This window comes from Castor canadensis, chromosome 11 (genome assembly GCF_047511655.1).
Source record: "Castor canadensis chromosome 11, mCasCan1.hap1v2, whole genome shotgun sequence".
NCBI lineage: Eukaryota > Metazoa > Chordata > Mammalia > Rodentia > Castoridae > Castor > Castor canadensis.
The window spans coordinates 69,971,538-69,995,702 of record NC_133396.1 but is presented as its reverse complement, the minus strand read 5'-3'; the positions used below and the strand labels follow the sequence as shown (position 1 = coordinate 69,995,702).

At 38.2% G+C, this 24,165-nt stretch overlaps 2 protein-coding genes across 2 annotated transcripts in view; both read right to left on the bottom strand.

Annotated features, from left to right (window-relative positions):
- The window catches only part of LOC109674272 (thyroid receptor-interacting protein 11-like), a 939,645-nt gene that overhangs the window by 780,257 nt on the left and 135,223 nt on the right, over positions 1-24,165 (bottom strand).
- Positions 2,184-3,137, bottom strand: LOC109678556 (olfactory receptor 2T27). The gene has a single exon (XM_020154060.2). The coding sequence runs from the start codon at positions 3,135-3,137 to the stop codon at positions 2,184-2,186; it is 954 nt and encodes a 317-aa protein (XP_020009649.2).

The following is a 24,165-nucleotide window of genomic DNA, read 5'->3' as shown; positions in this document are numbered from 1 at the left end:
GGAACTCAGGTGAGAGCAACCCAAAACACTGCATTCATTCTGTACTTCTTTTCTGCCTGCAGGAGGCATGTTATACATACCGTGTCCTTCCCACCAACCCAGAAGTGCATGCCAAAACCTGGGGAGGAGGGAGAGCCCTTCCTTGCCCATGGTGTCCCCATGCTCCTGGACTTTCTATTCACTCTTCTGTTGTATTGCTTATGTTCTTGCATTAAAGCTGATCATCTTCTAATCCTCTGTGTTTATTTACTGGCCACTGATCAATTTCCCTTGAATACCAATTGTGTCATTAGGGGGACCTTTTCCACTCATCCCTGCTGACTTCCCCCTGATCTGTCTTTAAGCATTGTGACAGAACATTGGCAGTTGTGGGTGAAAGTGGAACTGACTCCTCTGCCTTGGTCAAAACTAGCCTCTGGGATTGCCAACACATGTCCACCCAGTGACTCCCAAGCTGGTAAACCCACTATCTAGGAGGTCCTTCTGTCCTCACCACTCATGCAGTCCAGTGCCTCCACTTCTGGGGAAGGCTGAGCAGTCTTTGGGAAACTCGCATCCCCAGCCCCACTCCCACAACTCTTAACAACAAGCAAGTGATGGGGAGGAACTGAAGCTGTGTTTTTGGCTCCCTGAGTCTTCTCTGATTAATGGGGCTAACTGCAGCTCTAGATTCTGGATTTAAAGACCAAGTCCAAGTCCAAGCTAGTTCTTACTTTGCAATCAAGGCCTCTGAGTGGCATTCCTGGTACTTCTGTTTGTTTTTTGTAAATTTTATTAGAACGGATAGACACTTCACTTCTTCAGTATGCAAATGAAAATAAATCATAGTATAGGAAATCTTTTCCTTTTAAAATAAGTACCAGCCTGTCCAATTTCTGCTGTATATTATTATAAGTTTTATTCACAGGGAAAAATCCATACAATTGTAATTCAACACTTCTTTTCTTTTCCAGAGTGAAGAAGCCTTGGATTTTTAACATGTCGCCTCCCAGCTGACTTTTCTGTACATATTTAAACATCAAAATACAAAAAAATTGCAAAATGAGCTTATGGATAAGCATATTTTGTTCTTTGAGGTCATAATGTCCCAAGATACAGAAATAAGAAAATGGAAAACCTGGGAACTTAAAACAGAATGAAGGACAAAAGCCAGAAAAACAGAAATAAACATAATTTTCTGTACTTTGTCAGAAAAATATTTATTAATACGAACAAGGTGAGGTGTTGTGATGATTACATATACTAATCTAAATTAAAATAGAAAAAATAGAAAAATCAAACAATGTGCATTAATTTCCTAAAAGAATGAATCAAACTTTGATTCTGAAAAGAGTCCCTTTACTTTGCATGAGGATTTCAAAAATAAAATACATTAGGCAATGAGGAAATTGCTATATGGTGAAGAAATATAATTTAAATTTCCAAGTTTGTTTCTGTCAAATTATATCATTAAGATATGAGGACAATGTGAAATAGAATATATAGGAGCCATCCATATTTACAATACCACAGAATCACATTTTTAGACTGAATCCATTGTTTAGGATGACCATAACAAAGCATTATAGGAGAAAAAGGAAAGGGGAAATCTCAAGGTGCTGGTCTCCAAAATTTGACATGTACTTTATGTCTATAAGCTGTGTTGACAGAATTTATTGAAAATACGGCATAGTAAACATCATTTTTGTCAGCAAGCAATGATGGCTTGATGTCTTTCAGTTTCTAGAAATGATTAGAAAACTTACATAAGAGTAAGTTAGATATTGAACTAATATTTGAAATATAACCAAAACCATATTTCACTAGCTGATACTGTGCAATTATCAATGGGTAGACTGAATAGCCAGAGGATAAGCTGAAGAGCACTCCCTTTGTTGTTACTGAGCATAACCAGAAACAGGCTGTAAAACCACTTTTACTTCAATGTATGTCTTGTTAACAAGACATGGATGACTTAATGCTCAACTTTATTTCCACTCTGCTCAAATCTGTCTTATGTTTAGAACCCTTAAGCCTTTTAAGAAAAGTTCAGTTATTAAAATCTCATCTTTCTAAATCCCAAGAATTCCTTACAATTGCTGGCATATGTGTCATTTTAAATTTTCCAGACAATATTTAAATTCAAAGGTGATGATGAAGTCCTGTATCCTTATTATCAATATTTAGCAGCAAAGGCAATTTCTTTAGAAAGTAGTTACCTTTCCTGAGGACAGACACCTTCCAAGAGCCTTGTGAAGGGCTCCCATTACATCCTTATTCCTGAGGCTGTAGATGAGTGGGTTGAGCATGGGAGTGAGGATAGTGTAGAAGGCAGACACAGCTTTGTCCTGCTCAGGAGAGTGGTAAGAGTGAGGTAGCACATATGTGTACATGGCAGCCCCATAGAAGAGGCTGACAACTAACATGTGTGAAGAGCAGGTGGCCACAGCCTTTCGCCTTCCTTCTGCCTCACTCATCCTGTAAACAGTTATGAGAATCTTTGTGTAAGAGGCTGAGATGACAGAGAAGGGAATAAGGAGCATTAAGATGCAGCAGACATACATGGCTGTCTCATAGGCTGATGTGTCCACACAGGAGAGTTTCAGAAGGGCAGGAACCTCACAGAAAAAGTGGTTGATTTCCCGAGAGGCACAGAAAGGGAATTGCATGGTGACTGGGGTGAGCAAGAAACCATCTACTGACCCTCCTAACCAGGCTGCCACCACAATCAATAAGCAGACCTTGCGACTCATAAGTTCAGAGTAGCGTAGAGGGCTGCAGATGGCTACATAGCGGTCATAAGACATAAGTCCCAGGAGAAAGAACTCAGCCCCTGCCAAGGTCAAGTAGAGGAAGTGCTGAGCAGTGCAGTTTGCAAATGAAATGGCCCTTTGGCCCATCACCTGGTCAAACAGCATCTTGGGCACAATGGTGGAAATGTACAGGATGTCCATGATGGAGAGCTGGCTGAGCAGAAAGTACATGGGGTTATGGAGGCGAGAATCCACGTAGATGAGAATGAGCATAATAGTGTTGCTGGCTATGGAAATTATAAAGACCAGGAGAATGAGGGCAAAGAGAAGCCAGGGGAAAGGAGTATTGCTGAACAAACCGAGGAGGACAAAGTCAGCATACATGGAATAATTGCCCCACTCCATAACTCTGTGGGTTTCACAAAAGACAGGGGTGGGTATGGCAGAAAGATGGAAAAAATATGGCTTATTTATAATACTGTGATGCAATCACAGACAAATCAAGAGACATTATGCTTATTCATGGCACTCAAAACTCAATTTCCTAAAAGAACAGTGTCAGTAGGATTGGGTTACTTTACATCATACCACTACTCATTCAAAAAGAATGAGCTTGGTTTGTTCACTACCACTTGTTAACTTAGAGGTGGTATTCTTTTCTTTATGTGCATTTACTTTTTTTTCTCTCTCTGAAGTACAATCTTACCTCGAAGAGCATGTATACAAAATTGATAAAAATAGAGCCATGAATATGGCTACAGTGGTAGATAAGGAAGGAAGGTAACCACAAACCATTTCCTTTCACTATCCTCTAGTTCTAAATCCAAATTTAGAATCCAGAATCACAGGCACTGATTAAGGGCATCTATTTTGCCTATGCAAAGATAAACACACCGATGTTACACAATTTGTATCATCCTTGAAACATTTATACATTGTAAAATTTTAGTACTAACATTTTAGGTGTTCAATATTGCTGGAAAAAAAGCCACAAGAGCTCTGAACTATGAGAAGCAATCCAATAACTAGCTTATCTGTCAAGGGAAAAAAATAATGTTGATGGCCAACTGGCATTTATTTTCTTTCTTTTGGGAGAAATTTACTGGCTATTAACATACAATTTTTAACACAAATGAAATGAGAGCAAAAATTAATGTAAGGTTTCAGGCAAAAAGGAATGGAAAAGAATGAACTTATTTTAAAAATACTAGAGTATATCTCTCAAAATTGAGATTTATTTGAACTTAAATTTGAAGTTAGAGTATGCATATATAACTATTTTAGGTAAACCTTTTACCAAATTTATGAGTATTTATTGGATATTTGGACAGTTTCTCTTGTCATCTACATTATTGGACATACATTCAGTATGGTAGCCATTATTCAAAGACATTATAAAAAAGATTTAATAATTCTTTTATTGATTTTGTAAAATTATTTTTAATGGATTATATAATTTTTATGCCAATTGCATGCTGAATTAATGATTTTCTTGATTTATTTGATTAAACAAAACATAAAATTGATTTTGTTTATTTTTATTTTTTTAATGTGGTTATTTGAAAATTTAAAATTACTTTTTATGGCTCCTATAAGATTTCTGCTTAAGAACGCTAGTCTAGAGCCATTCTTTAACCAGAATTTGACTGCAGAAACTATCTTCATCTAAACAAGTTTCCTAGAATCTAGCATAATCCAAATTAAATAAAAGCAATAAAAATGTAATGTAATGCCAAATTAGGAAAAGTAATAATGTTACTTGTGCATGTTATCACCTATAACTACTAATCAGGACATATTAATTATAGAATGTGTAGTGATTCATAAATACTGTTTAAATTACTTTCCAAAACAACCTTACAATACACTAGCACTACTAGTGCTATTTGTCCATTCTAAAGAAGAAAAAATGAGCCTTCAAGAGATGAAGAAACTTCTCCAGGTCACATGGATATAGTTAAGCAGTGGCGATGTAAGTACTCTATACTGCTCTCAATAAGTCAAAGTCGGCCTCAATTCATTAATTCCACAAATATTTCCTGAGGCCCAAGGGGCAGAGTTTTAAAATTCTGAACAGACCTAAAAGAATATAAGACATGCTCCCTACTTTGAAGAAGCCTAGAATTGATACAAGTGAAGCATCCATGGAGCATGCCTGACTACAGATACACTTTAATGATGGTTCTGGTTAGGATCTCCAGGGTGTTGGCTTCTCTTTGGCTGGTGAACAGCAGAGAAGAAAAGGGCAGAACATTGTTAAGGTGAAAGTGTTGGAACCTGAATCCCAGTGGCTGTTAACATGAGAAACAGGTCCCTTTTTTAGATTTTATCACAACCATGCAGTGATAGGTGGGGGTTTAAAAATGAAAAGTAAATTCTTAACCATATTTTTATTTATGACATTCATATTATATACACTTTCAGCTTTTTCATTCTTGAAATGTGCAGCTTTTCACCGACTGTTTTCTGGATGTGTGCCTTTATTCTGTTTCTTTTTCTCCCATGGAGAAATTTAACACAAATATTAGACAGTTACCCACTTGTTAGAGAATGATATAAATGACCACACAGTCATGCCCTTCAATCAAAATGAGAACAAGCACCTTGGAGGACTGTCTTTTCTGTTTCACAGTGATTCAGAGGATGGTCAACAGCCAGTGAAGACTAAACCAAGTGACTGCTATTGGTCCCTGAGGAGCGTTCAAGCCAAACAGGGAAAATGGTAACACACAAAAAAATATCTCCCTATCAAGAGACAGGTGTCTGCATTCCTGACTGCAAATTTTCCTGGCACTGAATCTTGCTAATGGGACCCAGGAGATCTTTCTGGCATTTTTCACAAAGGGAAAGGAGACTTGAGAAGCTCTACATTTCCTCAGATTTTAAGAGTACTATGCTTTCAATCTGTCAATATTGACTTATGTTTCATATTGAAACAATTACAAAAATATAGTAACTTTAAAGAATGTGTGTGAAATGAAAAAAAGGAATGAATCAACTTTAAATACTCCAGGTCCCCATATAAAATTATTATTTCTATACATTATTTTATTTTCTGTTTTTGACCACGCTGGGGATCAAACCCAGGGCTTTACACATGCTAGGCAAGTACTCTACCACTGAGCTGAACCCTATGCTTAATTTTAAAATTTGGTATTCTTTTAATTCTATATATCTTTAAGTATTAACTAATCCCTTTCTCAAGTAAATGTATAGTATGTACTCAGAATATTATAGCTCTTGTGACATAAACTTTATTTGTTGTTCCTCAATTGGTTGACATGCACATTGCTTCTAGATTGGCTTACAAAACACAGTATCATGAGATTAGTTCTCTGAGGTCAATCTCCCATGTAAGTGGGTTACTGAGTTTTAGAAGCTCATCACCAAACTGTTAGACAAAATTGTTGAATAGTGGTTCTAAGCACCAATGCAACAGACTTGTGGCATGGCACATATTATGGCATTTACAAAGAACACACACATTTTTATTAATATGATTTCTTATGGCAAAAGTGTGCATTTTATATATATTTTTCTCTTTATTTTACTTATTTTGGAATTGGATTGTCCATGACATTTGCATTTTGTATATTAAGGAATATCTCAAAATTAGCATGTTTTCTTTATTCAATAATGATGTTTTGTGTGTGATACATATTGCAATATACTCTGGGTTCATTTGGGAAATTTTCCCATGGAAGAAAGTGATTAATATGCAATTCTTTTACACTTTAAAAAATAAAGAATATGTATTACATAAAAATATGTGATAGCGTAATTCATCTAAAACTTATTTAGGTCTTTGTTGGAAATTGTGGTAGTGTGGGTTTTTTGGTAAGACAAAGAATATAATATGCTTGTCTTTTATGATCATGCCACTGAGTCCCAATTCTTAGTTCATTACAGAAGGAAAAGAGCTAAAGAATAAATGATTAATATGAGTGATTTGCTTATTGAGGTTCAGCATTTATCTCTGTTAATGTGAGACACACGATCACCGAGAAAGAAGTTTTCACTCACATTGCATGTGCAAATTCTGGCATGAAATATGGGTATAAAAAACAGCTGAGTTGTTATGTTGGCCTTAGAACTGTGAGAGAAGTGACAATTAACTATTGGAATCTCAACTCATGCTTTCCATATCTCTTCTCTTCAATAATAACAGATCCAATGGCAAGGGCTTGATTTTTCTTTTTTAAACAAAACTTTTGATGTTATCATTTTCCTGTCAAATACTGCTCTATGTCACGAATGGATACAGTTCGTGGTGATCATCTAACTCAGAAGGTATCTGAGACTGCACAACGCCTGCTTTAGAGATGACCTGAGGACAGCTGACATGAACAGGTACTGTCCTGGGGAAACAAGCATAAACAGTGACCCTAACTAAAAGCCACTTAATATTATTTAACCCAATGTATTATTTTTTTTTCCTAGGCAGTATTTTCATACAAAGTCTCACTTTTAATTGTGTCATAAAAGACAATTTCTAAAATAAAATCACTTAGGAAGTCATTTAAATGATAGAGAAATACAAAGAAGCCAATGGACCATTCTTTTAGATGAATGCAGATCAAAGTTATGGTCATCTCATAGTTAATTCTCAAAGAACTTTGAACCGAGGTCTTTCTCTGCCTGTTCCTACCTTCCAAAACCTGCCTATCCTCAGTGTTTGGTGTGTAATATTGCAAAGCTTAAGTATAGTTTGTGGTCAGAAAAACTCTTTACTTTCATCATGTCTGGAGAGCCACTCACATGTTCTCTCCTTTTGGCCTCAATTTATTTCTTTTCTTTCTTTTAATTTATCATTTTTACATTTACTTACATGTGTGTGCATTGCTTGGGCCACCTCTGCCCTCCTCCCGTCCCTTTCCCCACCTGCTTCTGGGAAGAACTTCCTCTTTTTTTTTGTGGTACAAATAATAGTAAAGTTTATTGGGAAAGAAATTCGTTTAACCAGGGTAAATGTGGGGAGAAATGAAAAAAAAAGACAGACAAATATTTCCTGCCCCATGCAGGAAAAGGAAGAACAGCCTTCTCAAGTAGTTTCTAAGTATCAAAGAAGAAATCATGCTGCAATCATTTTCTGGAACAAATCATGAAGAATTTTTATGACAAAACCACTTTTACAGATATTTATGAGTTCCCTGAGGAGATAGAATATTATAAACAAATTAGATAACACTTCTCCCTGTATTTATTTTAAAATCAAATACATGAATACAATGTTCCAATGATGAAAACTTTGTTGAATCTTTGCATGAAAGCAAAACTATACAGAATTTTCCTGAGCAGAGAAATCACCTACATTCTGTTGTACATGGTATTTCATCACATCAGATGATAGAAGAAATGAACTAAAAAAATAAAATTTACAAGAGGAACAGTGATTCATAAAGACTTCATTAGAATGCAGAGACAGATCACTCTCAATGTTATCCAATATTTCTTTGGTTTCAACCTACTTTCCAGTAAATACTGAGTCTCAATTTAAAACACCCTGTGATTGATCAATATAAAGTCCTCAAAGTTACTTACCTTACACAGTAGCTTCCCAAGTCTGATGAAATTAGTCGTACTATTCAGAGAAATAATCTTATATAACTGAAGTAGTAAATATAATTGTTCAGCACTTATAGTTATATGATAAATATAGGCACAGAAGAAGCATAATAAGTTGGACCTTCTAACCTGAAGACTTTCTCTCTTCTTTCTGAATACAAAAAAGGAAAGGAGAGAAGAGGGAAAAGTTCATATAGGGAGCAACTATAAATTCAAAAAATAAAATGCAGCAGTGGGTTAAGCTTGAAGTTACATCTTGTTGACTTAAGCATAAAAGTCAGTCTCTGAGGTGTTTTAAAATACACAAAGATAGGCAAACACAATGAAGACCCAGAACTCAGCCTGAGTCTTTATGCCTAATAAAGAATTGCAGAAGGAGCTGGCAGCACAAACATTATGTAGGTTTCTAAAAACAAAGAGGCCAGGTGGCTTAAATTGAAATGCTTGTCTCATAGTAGTGGACAGGTGCTCCCATTGGAAGAAAAATTGACATCAGAATATTCATCCCTAGGGCCTCTCTCTCCCCAAACTACAATTACATATGTCATATAAATGTGAGTAATTTCTTTACCATAATGTTAACTGAGAAAAATATCACCTTCTGACTTACAAAGATTTATGATAATTAAAATGTCCCCATGTAAATCAAGTTATGGGCCCCTACAATTCAAAACAAAGTACTTTTTCCTCCTTTAATTTGTACAAGGCATTGTTTTAGAAGATGCTTTCTTTTTACACATTTCTGAGCATTATTGACTTTTCTCCTCAAGGATTAAAGAAAAATTTCACATTTCTAAGGCAATATTATGTTGCTAAATATACCACACTGTAGCCAATTACTTAAGTTGTCAGTTTTCAGGTATTCATCATGATTTTCTTATAGGATATGATACATTAGAAAACTTTCCGCATGTAAAGCACTTAAAATACATAGTGAAAAAAAGCAATGAGAAAATCAAACCTTTGAGTTATTTTAAGATCAAAGAAATCCCTTTCTGCTCTTTTTCAACATTCTTACTAGCACCCATTGTTAAGTTTTTGAGAAAACTCGGACAGAGGGGCCAGACTGTGCAGCTGTTTGTCCTTTGATACCTGGTGTCTCTTTCTTTTGCATGCTTCATTCTCAGCTGATTTGTGCAAGAACTCTCTGTGGAATGCTCCTTGACCCCATTTGAGGTATTCTTGGCTATCATGACTTCACTGAGGCAGGCTTCACACTTAAACAGTGGGACCTTTCTGTGCCCCTCTTAGTCTATATACAAATAAATTGCACACTTTGTGTCCAGTGTTGTTTCTGGGTGACTTTCCATGCTCTGTAGAACCTAAGCATGAAAGTAGATAGTTTGCCTTGTGTCTTTATTCAATATGAAAAATCCATAAAATTATGATTAAAAAATTCACCATGCTTTCCTCTTGTTTACTGGCTTTCATTACAGGGATGCTGGCCATGAACTTTTATGATGGGCTGGAAAAGAATGACCCCCTTTTCCACAGATGTGATAAAGTAGCAGAAGTATACATCTATGAGCAAATGGAATATTAACTAAAAGGGTCCTTACTGGTTACCATATGGTAACCATTGAAATGGTAGCTACAGTAGGATTTTAGCACAAACACAGTGTGATGTCACTAGTTGAATTTGGTTTTCAGAGAAAGAGCTTCATCAGGAATGGTCCTTAAATTAGAGAAAAGGTTAGTTCAAGAAGAATTAACCTTAGAAGGTAGCACACACGCACAGGAAATCAATGAGAGTCAACTCCCTGTATAGCTATCCTTATCTCAATTAGCAAAAACCATTGGTCCTTCCTATTATTGCTTATACTCTCTCTTCAACAAAACTGGAGATAAGGGCAAAATAGTTTCTGCTGGGTAGCGAGGGGTAAGGAGGGGTAAGGGAGGGAGCGTGGTGAGGGGAAGGGAGGGGAGAGGGGGAAGGGAGGAGAAATGACTCTAACACTGTATGCACATATGAATAAAATAAAAATTAAGAAAAAAAGGAATGGTCCTTAGTATTGGGATTGAGCCACTGGATGGCCCATACACTGTCAAGTGGCCTGGGTGAAGCCACAGCTGCAGGAATTTTGGATAGAAAGGAAGGGACACATATCAGCTCCATTTGGTGAAAACCACATTTGAAAAGAAAATTGATCACCCAGATGGAGGTGAGAAGTCAGATAGATGAGTCTGTAGTTTAGGAAAGAGGTTAGGACTGGAGTGACTGGTATATAATATTATATACAAATAGTTTTAAAACCAGGAACAGATGTAGCTTACCAGAGAGTAGTACAGCAGAGAAGAGAAGATAGCTAGTACCTGAGCACACTAATATTAAGAAGCAAGACTCAGGAAATGACATCAAGAGAAAATTAATTCAAAGCTACAAATGAAAAAAGAAAACCATCACAGTATAATGCAGTTAAAGCCAAATGAACCAAGATAAAACAAAACACACATGCTCAATTAAGGGAATAATCAATTGTGTCAAATCAATGAAAAAAATAAGGAAAAGCAAATGTTCCATTTTAGGCAAGTGGAACAAGACCTGAGAACTAATTAATAAGTCATAAATTAATTATTGCTTTACCCACATAAGGTCATTGAAAAATAGGTGACAATCCTGACCAGAGAAGGAATGAGTGAGAATGGAAGGGGAAGAATTTCATACACAAGGTTTTGAAGATGTGAGTGCAATGGTGACAGAAACATTACAGTTGATCAGGGAATAGGGGAGTTTGTGAACAAGCTTGCTGAATCCATTGCACAAATGGAAAGGGAGAATCTTGCCTATAGTTATAAGCCACAGACCTATTCTAAGAAGGTAAAATGAGAACATGAAGAAAGAAAGAAATATGAAGCTCTTAGGAGATAAGAGAATGTCTTACCATACAGTAGGAGTATATAAACATGATATGAAAAACAGTACCATAAAGAACAGGAATGGTAATTTTGTTTATATGTGAACAAAATTAAATTGCAAAGATAGGTCAGACACTAGTAGATTATTTAACAAATAAAACCCCAAAGTATATTTCATCTTTATGAAAATATTCTTAGACACTTATAAAAAATGTCAGGCTTTTTATTAAAAATGGGCAGAAGACTTGAACAGGCACTTCACAAAAAGACTTTGGAATAGCTGATGAATCAAAGAAATGTTAGGAAACATCAACAGAAAGCAGAAAAAAATGCATGATAATATCATATTGCATAGTTGTATATGCCAAATTGATTTGAAAATATTAAAATTTTAGTAAAAAAAACTTGGTCAAATGTGGAACTCCAGTGCTGTAGGGCCTGTAAATTGAGAAGTAGGCATTAGCATATTTTAAAGTGTGCACACTGCGTAGCCCATGATTACTCCACTTAGGTACCTACCTTATTTATTGTGTGTCTAATACACAATAGACAAAAACTGGAAGCAATACATATATGTTGCAGCCACTAAAATTTTATTACATTTATATAATTCATGCCATACACTAAGGGACATGTTCAAACTATATCTAGAAAATAATGAGATGGCTATCACAGATGTAATATTTAGCAAAAGGAGCAAATGTCAAAACAGTAAATCCCGTACAAGTCCATTTTTAAAGTTCAAAAATAGGAAACAATGGACAAAACTAGGAAAAATATACGTATGTGGTATAACTAAGACTAAAAAAGGAAACTATTCACCCATAGCTAACCAGATGATATCAGGTACATTCAAGTCAAAAAGTAGAAGCAATATATGCTGAAACAGTTAGCCATCTATCACAGTTCTCTGTGGTAACAATAATTCAAGAAATTCCAAACAAATTGACAGAAATTCCGAGCAAATTTCTCTGTAGAAGGAATATATAGGACACATTAACTCTGTTGTGGTTTCTATATGAATTAGGAGTTCAGTACAGAAGTGTGTGGTAGTGGTACACATGTCTGTGAAGTTTATTACTGGTGTTGTAGGGGAGAAAAAGTCTTATCATTTTCTTGCCAGTAAAAACAACCATACCTGACATCTTTATAGTAAAAGTTAGATTAAAGCCAAGCATGGAGATATATGCCTGTGATCCCAGCTATTCAGGAGGTGGGGTAAGGGGATTCTGAATTCAAGACTAGCCAGGGCAATGTTAGGGAGATCCTGCCTCAAAAATAAGATAAAAGCAAACAAGGGGCTGGAGGCTGGCTCAACCAGTACAGCATGGGACTAGCAAGCACAAATTGATGAGTTCAAACCCAAGTACCACTCCCCCCACAAAAAAATTCCAAAGGACTGTAGGTATAGCTAAAGTTGTAGAAAACATACCTAGCAAGGGTGACACCATGGGTTCAATCCCCAGTACACAAACAACAAGACAGAGTAACAAGAGAAAAACATAGATATATATTTTAAACCATATATATATATGGTTTAAAAGTATAAACATATACCCGGTTTCCAGACCACACTGTGCTCCTCTCTGCTCAGTCTTTCTCTGTCAATAAAGTTTCTTTCCTGCTTGTAACTCTGGTGCCCCAGCCTCTTATTCTTGAGAGTGTCCTGAGAGCAAGAATCCTCTAGCACATCAGTGGATTTCCCTGTGACATCTTGGTGACCATGAAGGGACCCTCTTCTCTCCAGGGTGAAATGTTGGTTTTGGCTGTGCCTAACTGCAATAAGTCTTCCTGGGAAGTGACCGTGATTGTCTGGCACTCCTATGGATTCTCCCTACTGGGTGAGCCCCCCAAGCAGAACTCTCAGGCTGCTTTCTCCTTCTGTCTGTAGGAAGGTTTCTCCTGAAAGCGGAGGGGGAATTTCTCAAGCCCACTAAGGCTTCTGGAAGAATCTCGACATCCCTTCTTGGAGTGCAGCATGCTAAGCCTGCTCTGGGGTTTATATGGGACTGCCCTACTATCACATGGGTGAGTCTGAATACCTCCGACTATTAGGCTTTTTCTCCCTCTCTCATTTCTGCACTGTGACCCAGTGGCCCTTTTGCCCCTGACAACACTGTGTGACCTTCAGGGACATATGGGAGGACACCATGCCTTCATTTAGTAGGGAGATAATAAAGTGTCTTTGCCCTAAGGAGGTTCCCTGCCCTTTTTTTGTTCCCCATTTTTCCTTGAATGACATATGTCCCCGTGACTGCCCATTTTGGGCATTTTTACAACACCTCACCCAGTGCTGTCTTCCCTTACACTCTTGCTGCCTCATCCTTTATTCTTCAGCACTGCTCCAGGGAATGTCTTTGCACTGTTATGGCACACGCCACTTGGGTTTTCTCCTATGGCCACCCCCAGAGATCATCTTTTCCAAAAAGATGCCCTTTCCTCACAGTCTTCTCCAGAAGATGCAATTGACCCCAGGCTCACACAACACCCCCTTGGCCCCCTTATGTCTCTCATTTAGCCCTTCCTTCAATGAATTCTGTTTGAACTGGATGCCTTCACTAACTGGAGACATTATAAGTACTTGGGCTTTAAGCCTGGCAGGGTCACAGGTGGTCAGTGCCATGCCAGTGGGGTGACTGCAACCTGGAAGGCCTTTTCAACTTTGGGAGAGATTTCTATATTGGGATGTTGATAAATAGGAACACCCCCTCTATTGTAGACCATGTGTTCTTTTTCTAGATGGGAACTTCCTCATCTCAATTTCCAGAGAGGTCTCCCCTTGCATGCCTGTTAAAACATTAGAAGGACATTGATCCTGACAACTTTTGCAAAAAGGCTTTGATTTTCTTTTGCTTTTAGGCCTGGCTCCAATATCTTCTTGGAGACCAGAAAAGTGACTTTAGAGCGGGGCTCTTAACTACAATACTATTCTCCATTTAGACTTGTTTTGCAAGAGGCATGGCAAATGAACAGAAATCCCCTATGTGCACCTGTTCTTTTTCCTTAAAGAACATCCCCAATGGGTAAAACAGTGTAAGGGAGGTGCTCAAACCCTGACAATGCTTTGTAAAAACATACCTGAAGAAGGGGAGTGAGGAAAGTGGCCAACCAACACCCAAAGCTCCCTTGCCTCTTTACTCAGTGACCATCAGTTACTACTTCCTCCAGCCAGTTCCTGGGAGGAGGGGCTGCCACCAGGAAAAAATCCATGTCCTCTTCAGATTAAGCGACCTTAAGGAAATTAAATGGGACTTGGGCAGCTTTACTGATGACCCAGACCAGTACATTCAAGCCTTTATTACTGTAATCCAAACTTTTGAACTGGCTTGGAAAGATGTCATGTGCTACTCATAGATCAAACCCTCGCTTCCCTGGAGTGGCAAAGAGTCCTTGATCAGTCCAGTCAGGTTGGCAATGATTACCACCTACAAAAGTCCTCTGTTAAGCCTGCATGCCTAGAAGGGGAAGCTGAGGACCCTGGAGTCCCAACTGGGGCCCAAGTTGTTCCCAGGATGGATCCTGGATGGGATCCCTGAAATGAGGCTGATGAATGGTCTAGACATCATTTCATTCACCTCACCATTGAAGGTTTAAAGAGGGCTAGAGTCAAATCCCTTAATTACTCCCAGGTTACTGCTGTCCAACAGGGGCCAGATGAATCCCCCATGGCCTTCTTACAGCATCTAAAAGAGGTCATTACAAAACACACCACAGTGGATCCCAAGTTGCAGGTCGGTGAATTCCTCCTAGGAGATAAGTTTTTTACTAATCAGCCCAAGGCATTTGTAGAAAACTTCAAAAGCTGGTGGCTGAGGGCAACAAAACATTAGATCAGCTGTTACAGATGACTACTTCTGTATACTATAATGAGGACCTTACTAGAAAGAGAGAAAAAGACAGAAGGCACCATGACCTAGTGGCAGCTCTTAGAAAATTCACCTCTCAATAGGGACCAAATGTCAGGACCTGCTACCATTGTGGACAGGAAGGACACTTCAAACGTGAGTGTCCACAGGGCTGCAGAGTGGGAGACAGTCCTGGCCCACTCTGAGACACTGCCATCTCTTCAAGAGTAGCCATTGGAAGTTACACTGTCCCTGTCTCCACTCAGAGAAGAGGCCAGATGGCTGCCTTGAATGGTGGGTCACAGGGCCTCCTGTCCAGGCTCTGATTTTCAACATCCAGACCAAGGAGTCCCAGGCAGTCCTGATGGTTGGAAACCACAATGTTGCCTTCCTTTTGGATAGAGGAGCCCATTTCTCTGTCATTTTTTTCTCTCCAGGGCCCAGGTCTAACAACAAAGTCAATGTATGGGGCATATCAAGCCAGCCCCTAGAAAGAAAGTTATTTTATCAAGCCTTTTGCATGTTCTTGGGGGAACCTCCACTTCTGCCACTCATTTCTACTAGTCCCTGAGACCCTTATCCCTTTGTTGGGAAGGGATCACCTGTCCAAACTTTGGGTCCAAATACTATTCCCCACTGGGAGTGTATTTCTCCATGCTCTTAATTGAGAAACAAGTGGACCCATCAGTCTGGACAGACAGCTCCACCATTGGGAGGATAAGGACAACCTCTCCTGTTCAGATTCACTTAAAAGATCACCTCTATTGTCCATGGAGGCCCCAGTCCTCAGGGAAGGTGGAATGGGCCAATGGGTTACTCAAGTACCATCTAACCAAAGTGGTCCAAACTTCTGCCCTTGGCCCTCTGCAACCTCAGAAACACCCCAAACAAGCTAGGTATCACTCTTTTTGAGACTCTATATGGCTGTCCATTTCTCACTAATGACATTCTGGATGGTGAAACAGCCAGACTTACCTCCCATATCACCCAGCTAGCTAAGTTCCAACAAACCCTAACCGAGTTACACTGAGGCATCTCTCATGCCCCTTCTTCACCTCCACTCTTTTGTTTGGTTATTTGGTTCTCATTAAAATTTCTCACATATCCAGGGAGACTTCAGAGCCCCTACAGGAAGGACCATAACTTGTGCTTCTTTCCACCCCAAGAGGAACCTGGGTGGCTGGATTGGAATCTTGGATCTACATCTCCAGAGTCAAGTGCTAGATTTCCCCTACCAACACGGTCACCATTAAAGCTACTCCTGAGGAGACTCACTACTCATGAGACCCCACCTCAGATCTTAAATTTGTATTTAAGAAGACTCCCTCAGGAAAGTAACTTATGTCAGATCTCCTCCACTACCTCTTCATTGCACCCTATCTTCTCACATAATCATAGTTCAGACATAGGTCTATGGGTGACTTCTCCCTGAGAGTGGACCTGCCTACACCGTGGGGCTCTAATTTTCAGTCTTCTCTTTCTGTGCTCTCTCCCACCCATAATCCAACTTATGTTATGAAAGTTATACTTCTTTTCTCCCCTGTTATAATGGGACAGGTCCTTCACCACTACCCATGGACCCCCACCATCAACTACCTGGCCAAAATTACTAATCTCACCAACTGCTGGGTTTGTCCCAAGGATCTCTGGACACAAGATGGGACTTGGAGTTACTGGACTCCTATTTTCATGCTCAATTGACTCATTAGGTCACAAGCAGTGGTAGAAATTATCACCAACCAGACTGCTTCTGCCTTAGAATTACTGGCCAGACAATAGTCCCAAATGCATGCCACTTTATATCAAAACTGCCAAGCCTCAGACTATCTTCTAGCTGAGGAAGGTGGCATATGTGGCAAACTTAACCATTCACACTGTTGTATTCAAACTGATGACAATGGACAACTGGTAAGAAACATTGCCACAAACATCAGAAAAATCACCCATGTCCCTGTACAAACTTGGGATGGGTGTAAACCTAACAACTATCTTGGCAACTGGTTCTCATGGCTTTTCCCTCTCCTGGGACCCATTGCTATTATCAGAGATGTCCTGTGCTTTGGTCCATGCCTCCTTAGCCTTCTTTTGCATTTCATTTCTTCTTGCCTAGACTCCATCATACTCCAAATGTTACTCTGCACCCACTTTTATTACTGTAGACCTTTGAACACATGCTTGGGTTTGGCAGTAGCTAAAGACTGGATCTTGACATCCCATCTCTTTAACGGCAGTAAAAATTTGTAACAGTCCCATAGCATAAATCAGCCCCATGACATCTTAGGAATGTGGAAGCCCCCATGACCTGGGAGAAACTGAGGAACCAGCTCAGCCAGAGGACCAGGAGGTACAGGAGGCCCACATGTGCCAAGAATGGACCTATAGGCTTCCACTATGAACTGTTCTTTGGGTTAGGGTGGAAGCCTTACATACGTATATATCCCCACTAAACACTAGGGGGGGCACCTGGTTTCTGGACCCCGCTGTGCGTCTCTCTGCTCAGCCTTTCTCTATCAATAAAGTTTCTTTCCTGTAACTCTGGTGCTCCAGCCTCTCATTCTTGAGAGTATTCTGAGAGCAGGAACCCTTTAGTGCATGCGTGGATTTTCCCATCTTGTGTCCATGACAATATCATCTACTTAATCATCATAGACTAAATTAAACAGTTAAATAAAGTGATGAATTACTTTGAAAAATGGCAGTATTAGAAGGTATCTGTGCAAACATAGAAATCATCCAACTGTTAGGAATGTGACAGAAGAATTAAGAACTATGCATGAGACCATAGTACAATGACAAACCAGGCAGCAAGTATGAAGATACATCTTTGTTCCTTTTTTATTTTATTGTATTTATTCTTACTCTTCATGAGGAAATGCTTCTGTTCCTACTCAAAATTAGACATCCTATCTGGACTTTGTATTGCAACCTCTTTTGTTCTCCTCATTGGGTTCATCTCAGAATTCCTCTGCATTTTGCCTTGAGTCATGGATTTCTCCCTCAGCACCAGAATGTTCTTGTGGAGCCCAAATAATCATTAATATTATGAGTAGTATAAAAAAGTTAAGCCTTTTCCTCAACCAAAGGTTATTCTTCATGTATAACTTCATCTTTCTCCAGTTATTCAGAGAAAATTTCTGTTTTCTCCAATTTGAGAGCTTCTTTAGTTTACCTTAGAAAGGATTCTGACACATCCTCCCACTGAAACCCCTTTATGAAGGACACAAATGATCACTATCTGATCTACTTACGGATCAATATCTTGTTTCACATTATTTGGTTCCACATATGGACTCTTCCCTTCTGTTGGAAGGATGATTTTATAGGCTTTTGTCACGCCACCTTCCCCTGGGTACTGTCCGTCATTTGTTCTTTCCCTTTATTTTCACTATTTTCACCTTTTCTATGGCTTGATGTTGTAGAATTTACAAAAAATGTTAAGAAGTTAAAAATACATCTTAACAAGCACAGAAAACTCTGTAATGAACTGTCTTAGTGCACAGTGATCACATTGTGCTCCAGCTTTCTCTTATTCAACTTGACAGAATCAAGACCTAACATTTCTTACTAACATAAAAATCAATTATATAAATTAAAGCTGGGTGTTGTAGTTCATGTCTATAATCCCTGTTATTTGTAGGCACAGATTAAGGAAGATCACTCACAATTCAAAGCCAGTTTGAGCAAAAAGTTATTGAAGCCTCACCTCAACAAATGAACTGATAATGGTGGAGTATGCCTGTAATCCCAACTGCGAAGGAAGGCTATGTAAAAGGCACAGTCTGAAACCAGCCCTGAGCAAAAACATGAGACCCTACTAGAAAAATAAGGCAAAAAAGGACAAGTGGCATAGCTCAGATAATAGAGTGCCTGCCTTACAAGGCACTCAAACTCCACTACCTAAATAAATAAGTGATAAAGTTAAATTTCTAAGCAATGCTTTGCTTCATTTTGAGAAATAAATTTTGTGTCGATTTAATTGCTGAAAATCAAAACCTGGAGTTTCTTCTTGCTTCTGTTGTTTCTGTCATGCTGGACACTTTATTCATCATAATCTTCTGTTATTCATGCCTCCAAAATATATTCCAGTTGTTCTGTGTACTGCCTAATCCTAAAATTCTAATGTATGCTACAAGTGTCTCCTTTCAGAGCACATGAAAGTCTCAGGAAGCCCTGTAAAGCACAAATATGCCAAGGTGTGGGATCCAACAGGAATATGTTGCACCACTGGCAGGCATTCTTTTTTATCTGGACCAATCCATAAAGAACACACAAAGTCCTATAAATGGACACATAGGGCTGCGAGACTTCCAGGAGCTGGGGGACACCCAGACTGTGGACAAAAATAGCAATCATTGATTACTGACCACCACCTGCGGATCCCTCCAAACCAGAGAGAGGGGCTCACAAAAAATTCAGGTGAGCTAGCCACTGTCAGTTTGCAGGGCTATTACATAGTCCAGCTCAGTTTATCGGAATCTGACTGCATGCCACCAACTTGTTAAGCTTCTGGCCTAATAAGCTGTGTAAAATCTCCCACACTACCTGGTGGGGGAGAGCCACCATGGCTCCAGGCTCAGACTGTGCTCCTGTATACAAAGGAAGGGAGTGTGGGAGCAGGCCAGCCAAGCCTGAACCTAGTATGTAGGGAATAATAACTCATTTTTTTATCCATTTATTCACATGTGCATATATTGTTTAGGTCATTTCTCCCTTCTATCCCCTGTCCCCTCCCTCTCTGCCCTATCACCCCTTGCTTCCAGACAGAATCTGTTCTGCCCTTATCTCTGATTTTGTTGAAGAGAAAACATAAGCAATAATAAGGAAGACAAAGCGTTTTTGCTAGTTGAGATAAGGATAGCTATACGGAGAGATTCCTAGCATTGCTTTCATATACAAATGTGTTACAACCCAGGTTGATTTATCTCCAATTGATCTTTACACTTGTTCCTAATCCCCTTTTCATGTTGACCTCCGTCACTTTAAGGTTTCTGTATTAGTTCCTCTGTAGTGGGGATATCAAACACTTTCATGCTTTGGGTTTCTTAGCTATCCACCTACTTCCCTTGTGTGCTCTCCCTTTATCATGTGACCCAAGTCCAACCACATGGCTGTATTTGCCCTAGATCTAAAGTCCGCATATGAAGGAAAACATGATTTGACCACCTCCAAGAAGTCCAGCAGTGAACAGAATCTGACTGGCCCAATCCCCAAGAAAACCTTTTGGCATAACAGTCTCAGCTGAAGTCCCAAACTTGCCTGGTCAGGGAGAGGAGCCACTGCTCACTCTCAGTGACTCACAAACACCTGAAAGAAGCCTCCAAGTGAAGCAAGCTGAAACTGACTGCCTCCAAACTAAGAGGAGCATTTGTCTAAACAGCCTGAGTGGAGCATCCTCCCAAACCTCCACCTACCCAAGCATATCTATTCTAAAGAAGGTCAGGGACTGAAAGAAAGCCTCTGTCTAAAGAAACTCAGACTTGGACAGTGGGGGAGTGGTTCCAATCAGAGGGTCAAGTGAGAACTGCAAACTAAAACCTGAGGACCATAAGTTGGAGGGGCATGTCCAGAGTACTCAATGACCACAAGAAAAATCCCACTCCTCTCCACAACAAGGAAGAAATTTGGACTTTACAAAATATTTTTTACTCTACCCAGCAAAGCTACCATTCATATTTGGTGGAGAAGGAAAGCCTTTCATGATGAACAAACCACTAAATGACCAATCTTACACACAGAAATAGAAGATAAGCATACTCATGAAAGGATGGATGGGACTAATGAAATTTCAGGAGATGAGCAGATAAGCACTTGTATAGTAGCAAAAAATCAACTGCACACACACACACACACACAAACACACAAATACACCAAAAACAGCAAAATGCAGTAATTACCACATAACTCTCAATAGTAACACTGAATGTTAACTATCTCAACTCCACCAACAAAAGACATAGGTTGGTGAGCTGTATTAAAGAGGATGACCCAACATTTTGTTGTTTACAAGTAACTCACCTCATTTACAGAAACAAACATTGTCTTAAGGTTAAAGGGTGGAGGAAGATTTTTCCAAGCAATAAGCCCCCAAAACAGGTAGGAGTAGATACACTTATATCTGATGAAGTAGACTTCAAACCTAATTTAGTCAGAAGAGACAAAAAAGGTCACTTTATGTTAATGAAATGAACTTGTCAGATATCAACAGAGTATGTCATCTAGCAGCAGCACAATATACATTCTTCTCAGCAGGTCATGGAAATTTCTACAAAATAGGTAATATTTTAGGATACAAAGCAAGTCTTAACGAATAGAAGAAAATTGAAATAACCCCCTGCATACTGTCCGATCACAATGTAATAAAGCTAGAACTCATCAAAAACAAAAATAGAAAAGAAAAAACAGAGTACATTCAAATACCTGGAAACTAACAAACATTGATGCACATCCAGTAGGTCATCAGAGAAATAAGGGAGGAAATAAAAAGTTCCCTGGAATCTAATGAAAATGAAAACACAACTTACCAGAATCTGTGTGATACAACAAAAGCTGTAGTAAAGGAAATGTTTATGACAATGAGTCTTTACATTGAAAACACAGACAGTTCTCAAATAAATGACCTAATGCTCTACCTCAAACTCCTAGAAACATAAGAACAAATTAAACTCCAAACCAGCAGTGGGAGAGATTAAAAATAATATAATGGAAGCCAAAAAACTATACAAAGTATCAATGAAAAAATGTATTCTTTGATAAGATAAATAAAATTGATAAGCCTTTTGGGAATGTGACTAAAAGGAGTAAGAGAAAGACCTAAATTAATAAAATTAGAGGTGAAAAAGGGACTATCAAAACAATTATCAATGAAAAACTCAGTATCATTTGGGAATACTTTAAAAACTGATACTCAAATAAATTGAAAAATCAAGAAGAAATGGATAAATTTCTAGATGCATATGACCAACCAAAATTGAAGTAACATGATATTTACTACCTAAATAGATCTATAACAAGCAATGAAACTGAGGCAGCAATAAAGAGCTCCCAAAAAAGAGAATCCCAGAGCTTGATGATTTACTGCTGAGTTTTATCATATGTTTAAAGAACTAATACCAACACTCTTCAAACTATTCCATGCACTAGAAAGGGAAGGAAAACTACCACACACATTCTATGTATCCAGTATTATACTTGTCCTGAAAACAGGCAAGGATATAACAAAAAAAGAGAATTAAATGCTAATTTATTTAGTGAACATAGATGCAAAAATTCTCAATAAATATTGGCACACCTAATTCAGTAACATATCAAAAAGATTATGTAACATGGTAGAGTTGGATTCATATCAGGGATAACTCAACATATGCAAATCATTAAATATAATATAGCACCTAAGAAGAAGCAAGGAGAAAAATCACATCATCATCTCAATAGATGTAAAAAGAGTCTTTGACAAAATTCAATGTCTTTTCTTGACTAAAGCTGTGATGAAAATAAGGATAGAAGGAATGTACCTCTACATAATACAGGCTATATATAACAAACTTATAGCCAATATCATACTAAATATGGAAAAACTGAAACCATTTCTTCTAAAGTCAGGAATGAAACAAATGTGTCTGCTCTCTCCACTCTTATTGAATGAGTTTTGGAATTCCCAGCCAGAGCAATTAGACAGGAAGAAGAAATAACTGCAATTCAAACAGGAAAGGATTAAGTCTAATTATCTCTATTTGCGTATGACATGTTCTTATGCATAGAAGACCCTGAAAAATAAAAAAAACACTGATACATCATAAACAAACACCTTCAGCAAAGTAGCAAGATACAAAATCAATATAAGAAATCAGTAGATTTTGTATATAGCAAGAATGAAAAGACTGAGAAAGCATTAAGGAAAACAACTTCATTTACAATAGCTCCAAAAACAAAATATACCTAGGAATAAATTTAACAAAGAAAGTGAAAGACCTCTATAATGAAAACTGTAAACCTCCAAGGAAAAAAATTAATGAAGACATTAGAAGATGGGAAAATCTCCCATGCTCATAAATCGGCAGAATTAATATTGTGAAAATGGTTGCACTACAAAAGCAATCTATGTGTTCTATGCAATCTCCATCAAAGATATTAAATATTCACATTATGCACAGAGATTGAAACACCAGCCCTAATGTTCATACAGAAGACAAAAGACCATGAACACTCAAGCAAAAGAGCAAAAAGAGCAACACTGAAGCCATCACAGTATCTGACTTCAAACTATACTACACAGACATAGCAATATAAACAGCATGGTACTGGCACAAACTAACATGACGATCAACAGTACAGGACAGAAGATCCAGACATAAATCCACACCCGATTCTTGACAAAGGCACTCAAACATGATAGATAGCCTCTTCAACAAATGCTACTGGGATAATTCAATATCTTCATGTAGAAGAAACTAGATCCATGTCTTCCACTCTTATAATTATCAATTCAAAATGGATCAAAAACCTTAATTTAAAGCTTAAAACTTTGAAACTACTGCATGAGAGTAGGGAATACACTGGAACATATAGGCATGGGAAATAACTTCCTAAATAGAATTTGAATGGATTTGCAATTAAGACAAAGGATTAACAAATGAGATTGCATTTAACTAAAATGCTTCTGCACAGCAAAGGAAACAGTCACCAGACTAGAAAGTTGGAAACATTTGTAGCTGTGTATCTGACAATGGATTAATAACCAGAATTTACAAGCAGCACAGAAAACGAAATTTCCAAAGAATCAATGATCTAATGAAGAAATGGGCAAATCAACTGAACATAAATTTTTCAAAGGAAAAAATACAAATGTCCAAAAACAAAAACAAAAACAAAACACACACACACATGAAGAAAAACTCAAGATCACTTGCTATGGAGGAAATGCAAATCAAGACCACATTAAGATCCACCTCATTCTTGTTAGAATAGCTATCATCAAGAACACAAACAACAACAAATGATGAGAATGTAAGAAAAAGGAACCCTTATGCACTATTGGTGGAAATGTAAATTCGTACAACCACTATAGGAAACAGTACAGAATCTCCTCAAAAAGCTAAAACAGTACCACCATATGAGTCAGAAGTACCACTCCTAGGCATATAGCTGAAGGTATGTAAGTCAGGATACAA

Coding starts and splice junctions, on each gene's coding strand:
- LOC109678556 (XM_020154060.2), bottom strand. CDS start 3,137: ATGGAGTGGGGCAATTATTCCATGTATGCTGACTTTGTCCTCCTCGGT.